General features: G+C 57.2%; 1 protein-coding gene across 1 annotated transcript in view; it reads left to right on the plus strand.

The window, feature by feature from the left end:
• LOC103622140 (guanine nucleotide-binding protein G(I)/G(S)/G(O) subunit gamma-7) overlaps positions 1-5,560 on the plus strand; it is a 36,026-nt gene extending 30,466 nt beyond the window's left edge. The window contains exons 3-4 of the mRNA XM_008641042.2: positions 4,426-4,544; positions 5,327-5,560. Coding sequence (XP_008639264.1) covers positions 4,464-4,544; positions 5,327-5,452 — 207 coding nt within the window. The 5' untranslated portion in view covers positions 4,426-4,463 and the 3' untranslated portion in view covers positions 5,453-5,560. The remainder of the gene's footprint in view (positions 1-4,425; positions 4,545-5,326) is intronic.
• Positions 5,561-5,904: the final 344 nt, after the last annotated feature.

Raw genomic sequence — 5,904 nt, forward strand, 5'->3', positions numbered from 1 at the left:
AACGCCGAGCAGCATTTTTGGGAATGTGCATGAAGGATGCGAGCATGAAACATCTGATTTTGTGACAGTGGAAGCCTGGAAATTTAGGGGTGGAACCCAGGAGAGGAGATTTGGGGCCGTTCCTGAGTCAGACAGAGCTGGTGCAGGACGGGGCTCTGAGCATCCTAAAAGTCCAGAATACCCAAACCGGTTTAAAACAGCAAATCTTGATCATCCCAGGCTTTATCCTGGCTTAACTGCTTTCCCTAAAACAGGCAGGAGTGCTCCCGGGGGGGTTGTGCCGCAGCCAGACCTTCCCTGGGATGTGTTTGCGTCATTCCCAAACCCCTCACCTGCACTCCGGATTTCACAACCTCCCTCCCAGCTCTTTGTGCCGGCCGTGACCTCGGGACACCCCTGGATGATCCCTCCCTGCCCCTGCTCTTGCGTTCCCCGAATTTTTATCGATTTCCCATGTTTTTTAGCGCTGCAGCGTTTTCCATCTGCTGGGAAATCTTCCTCCAGCCCCAAGCACCGTAAATGTTCCCTGGCCTGGGATGTGCCGGATCACGGTGCTGCTGGAGGAACAGGGAGAACAGCCCGGAGAGCTGCAAGGCCGGGTGACTTCATCCCTGCTGGAATCGCTCCCTGACACAGCGTGAGCAGCGACGCCACCAGAGCCATTCCCGAAAATCTCGCTGTCCCTCAGGGCAGCCCGGGAATGCTGCTGCTGGCTGCCGGGATCGGTGGCTCAGCCGGGAAGGCAGGAGGTGCTGCGGCAGAAATCGGGGAAGGTTTCTTTCTGCTGAGTGAGGGCCGGGGGTGGCTCAGCCTCGTGCTGAGTCACGGAGCAGATCCCGGGAAGGGAGAAGTCAGCGCTGGCCCGGCTCCAGCAGCAGCGGGAGGTGGCTCCAGGCCAAACCCCGGAGCTCTGCCCCCCTGGCAGGAAGGAGTTCTGGCTCTGTGGTGGGGGTCAGAGGATGTGCAGGAGACCTGGGTGTCCCCACTGCCCTGCTGCAGACATCACATCCCGGTCCTTTCCCAAACAAGTGTTTTCCTTAAAAAAACGGGCAAAGGGACGATGGAGCTGAATCCAAAACCAGGGCAGTGCTGGTGTCACCCAATCTGAATCACACACACCTCGCTCCTCTCCTGTGGCTCTTTCCCAAATCCCGTTACCTCACGGGCTCTTTCCACACCCTCCGAGTGCCGAGGGACATCTCCAGAGTTTGTTTTGGCTTTTCCAGCTCCCGAGGTTGGAGCCACGTGCCGGGATGGCTCCGGGGATCGATGGCCGCGGTTCTTAATTGGTCACCCAGGGGTGGGAGCAGCCCCGGAGCGTGGCTGGGGAACCTGACCCAGTGCAGGGCCTGCTGTGGAACCAGTGGGAACTGGGAGTGGGAGGGATTCAGGTCCTGCTGCAGGATCTGGGACTGGGAGCGATGCAGGCCCCGATGTGGAACCAGTGGGAACTGGGACTGGGAGGGATTCAGATCCCACTGTGGGACCAGTGGAATTTGGGACTGGGAGCGATGCAGGTTCCGCTGCAGGACCTGGGATTGGGAGGGATTCAGATCCCACTGTGGAATCTGGGACTGGTGCGGGTCCTGCTGTGGAATTTGGGATTGGGAGCGTTGCAGATCCCACTGTGGGACAAATGAAATTTGGGATTGTGAGTGTTGCAGATCCCACTGTGGGACGAATGGAATTTGGGATTGGGAGCATTGCAGATCCCACTGTGGGACTCAGCATCAACTGCTGCTTCTCTTTTACTCCTGGGAGAGGGAAAAGGCACCTCTGGGAAAAGGGAAACAGGGATTCACTGGGGAGCTGCAGAGCAGCTGAAACTCCATGAAACCAGAAACCAGGGAGTAAAACTTCTCCCCCTTGCCAAAGATTTTTAGGATGCTCATTTAACAATTCCTGCCGTGCCCTCTCCACACCGTCCTTCCTTCAGCCAGGCTGGGCTTCCCAGGATGCTGCAGGGACAGGGATGGGGGTGGGAACGACTCCCAGAAGTTCTCTGATTCATCAGCCTCGCTCCATAAACAGGAAGCCGGGAAAGTGCAGGCAGGTGATCCTGTGCTGCTGCAAACCGCTTGGAAACACAAATTCCTTGGATTTTTTCAGCCCAGCTGGGTAACTCCTTATCCAGGTGAACACTGTTTGGCAGTGTCTGGGGCAGGAAGGGCTCTGGAGTTCATGGCACAGATTCAGAAGGAGCTCGACTTTGACACGGAGCTTTTCCCTGCTCCTAATCCCACCCGCACTGCTTTGGAGTGCCTCAAGCCGGAGCAGGAGGCTCTTCCCACCGGGAACAGCCGCCTTCCTCCTCCCATTTGCCACAGAACCAGACCTCATTTCACCCTGGCAGCTTCCCATGTTGGCCTGACTTAAATTCCAGGACGGGAGAGGCGGAGATGTCCAAACAACCCGGCTAATTCAGGGAATCATCCCGCACCGGAGTCGGGAACGCCGGCGCTGAAGCGCCGCTTGTTTTCCCCCGCAGCATTCCCTGCTCCGAACTCAGCCGAGTGCTGCTCAGGGATTGAGGAGCTGAGAGCACGCTGGATGCGGCTGCCAAGCAAAATAATCCCTGAGAGTGCCGTCGTGGTCTGGAATAAACTCCCTAAATGTCTAAACATAGGCGAGACGGCGAGGATTTGGGATGGGACAGGCGTTCCCGCCGGGAATGTTCGGCTTTGAAGCTGCCAGGCCTGGGGAGAAGGTTGGAGGAGCCTCTAATTAAGGCATGGAAGGGCTGCAGTGGGCGGCTGGCGGGGCTGGGAGCGCCGGCGGGATCCGACTCCGTGTTTGCTTTGGCTCCTTCTCCTCCTGGAATCATCTCCAGGTCTGGTGGGGGGGTGGGAGCTGCCCCCTGCGCCCCTGGGAGTGAGCGGTCAACGGCTGAGTCACGGGCGGGAGGTGACAGCCGTGACACCTCCACGGGGGTGGCACAAAGGGAACGGCCCGGGAACGGCGTCTGGCCAAGGGATTTGGCGTGGCCGGAGCTGCCCCCGGAGCGCCCGGCCCCGGGACAGGGGGGATTATTTCGGTCTCGTGGACAAAATCCTTCAGTTCCTGCTGTGAAACTCTGAGGAAGGCGGTTCAAGCCCTGTCGGGGCTTTGCGGGGGTGCAGGGACACGGCCCCATGGAGAGGTTGGACATGATCCCATGGAGAGGTTGGACATGATCCCATGGGCAGGATGGACATGATCCCATGGGCAGGAGGGGCACGATCCCATGGGCAGGATGGACATGATCCCAGGGGCAGGATGGACACGGCCCCATGGAGAGATTGGACATGATCCCATGGAGAGGTTGGACATGATCCCATGGGCAGGATGGACATGGTCCCATGGGCAGGATGGACACGGCCCCATGGGAAGGTTGGACATGGCCCCGTGGAGAGGTTGGACATGACCCCACAGAGACAGGACCTCATGGGCAGGATGGACATGGCCCCATGGGAAGGTTGGACATGGCCCCAGAGAGACAGGACCCCATGGGCGGGATGGACATGGCCCCATGGAGACGTTGGACGTGATCCCATGGGGAGTTTGGACATGGCCCCATGGAGAGGTTGGACATGGTCCCATGGGCAGGATGGACATGACCCCACAGAGACAGGACCTCATGGCCGCATGGGGAGTTTGGACACAAATCCCATGGGAATGTTGGATGTGATCCCATGGGGATGTTGGACATAAATGCCATGGGGAAGTTGGACATGGCCCCACAGAGACAAAACTCCATGGGCAGGGTGGACAGGATCCTATGGGCAGGGTGGACGTGACCCCATGGGGAGGTTGGACATGGTCCCATGGGGAGGTTGGATATGGTCCCATGGGGAGGTTGGACATGATCCCATGGGGAGGTTGGACATGATCCCATGGGCAGGATGGATATGGTCCCATGGGCAGGATGGATGTGATCCCATGGGGAGGTTGGACATGATCCCATGGGGAGGTTGGACATGGTCCCATGGGAAGGTCTGACACAAATCCCATGGGCAGGTGGACATGACCCACCTGGAGGTGTCACCTGCCCAGGTGCCAGGGACACCAAAGCCACCAGGGATGGGTCCAGGAGCCCCTCAGAGCCCCCCCTCGGTGCCCAGCCCAGGGTGGAGCTCGGGCAGAGCTTCCCTTCCCCACAACCAGGCTCCTTTTTCCGCTCTGCTCAGCAGAGTTTTTACCGGAACTCCCAGAACGGGGATCCCGAGCGCTCCTTCGGGGAAAGGGGAACTCGAAACCACCTCAGGAAGCGCCAGTGGGGCCAGCAGAGCTCCTCCTCTGCACGTGGCCGTGGGGACACCTTCCCGAGGTGGAACAGGACGTGCTTTGGGGTCCCTTCCGACCCGTTCCGTGATCCCACCCGGAGCACGCGGCCGGAGCAGCTTCACACGCGACACCAACCCCGCTTTTTCCATGGTTTTTCTGCAGGATTCTCCTGTGCTGGGGCCCGGAGCCGATGGCAGAGAATGTCCACGACTAACAACATAGCACAGGCCCGGAAGCTCGTGGAGCAGCTCCGCATCGAGGCCGGGATCGAGAGGATCAAGGTGAGCATTGGAGTGGGAAAAGATCCCGGGTTTTCCCCCAGTGGGATGTTCCCAGCTCGGAATGGCAGCATTCCAGCGTTCCCTCCAGGATCTGGAGCGGCCTCCAAGGATCCCTCTGGATTTGGAGCCTCCTCGGATCCCTCCAGGTTTGCCCTTCTCAAAAAACAGCGTTGGGATAAACCAAGCAGAGCCTTAAGTCGTGGATCCTAAAGGTTTCCAAACCTGAACAAGAGGCTGCACTCAGGGAAGCTTTTCCATCCCAAATCCCTGAAAAACATGGATGCAGCAACGTTCCTCTCAAATCTCCCTGCTGGGTTATTTCCCCACACTCCTCGCTATTTATTCCCGTAAAAACTCAGATTTTCCACACCCAGTTCCCATTTTTCCTCCTCATCTGCACAAAATTCCTGTTGGGAAAAACTGGATGTGAATCCCCACAGATCCTGGAAGTGCCAAGCTGGGAATATCCCCCAAATCCCTGCTTTTTTCCCCCAATATCCAGGTCTCAAAAGCATCTTTGGAGCTTATCCCAAATCCCTGAAAAACACAGATACAACAACGTTCCTTTCAAATCTCCCTGCTGGGTTATTTCCCTGCACGCCTCCCTGTTTATTCCCATAAAACCACGGATTTTCCACATCCAATCAGGAAAAAAAGGGGTTTTCCCTCCTCATCTCCACAAAATTCCTGTTGGGAAAAGCTGGATGTGAATCCCCACAGATCCTGGAAGCACCGAGCTGGGAATATCCCCCAAATCCCTGCTTTTTTCCCCCAATATCCAGGTCTCAAAAGCATCCTCGGAGCTGATGAATTACTGTGAGCAGCATGCCCGGAATGATCCGCTCCTGGTGGGAGTTCCCGCTTCTGAGAATCCCTTTAAGGACAAAAAGCCCTGTATCATCCTATAGCTCCGGATCCCTCCGGAAGGGAATCCTCCTCCAGGCTCTGGATCCAGGCTCCTCCATAGCTCCACCTGCACCCAGGGGGTAAAAAAAACCTCAACGCTGGCTTCAAAAGGAACTTAACAAAAATTCCCGAGAAAAACAAACAAACAAACAAACAAAAACCCCAAAAACCAACCCCAAAAACAATCCAGAGGGGGAAAAAAATTAAATAAATTAAAAATTGGGGAGCGGGGGTTTTAGGGAAGGGGCGGCTGCTTTGCCGGGAAGGAAGGTGGGAGGGGGGATAAAAATTGGGAGCAGGATTTTAGGAGTTATCAGGGTTGAGGGAGGAAAAGGGGGGTGGGGAGGAGGGGGGGGTTTTCACCGGGATATTTGGATTTGGAAAAGGGGTGGAGGTGGGGGAGGGGGTCATTCCCAGTGGGATGTGAGAGCTGGACGCAGCTACGCGCGCGCTG

Source organism: Corvus brachyrhynchos, unplaced genomic scaffold (genome assembly GCF_000691975.1).
Source record: "Corvus brachyrhynchos isolate BGI_N302 unplaced genomic scaffold, ASM69197v1 scaffold219, whole genome shotgun sequence".
NCBI lineage: Eukaryota > Metazoa > Chordata > Aves > Passeriformes > Corvidae > Corvus > Corvus brachyrhynchos.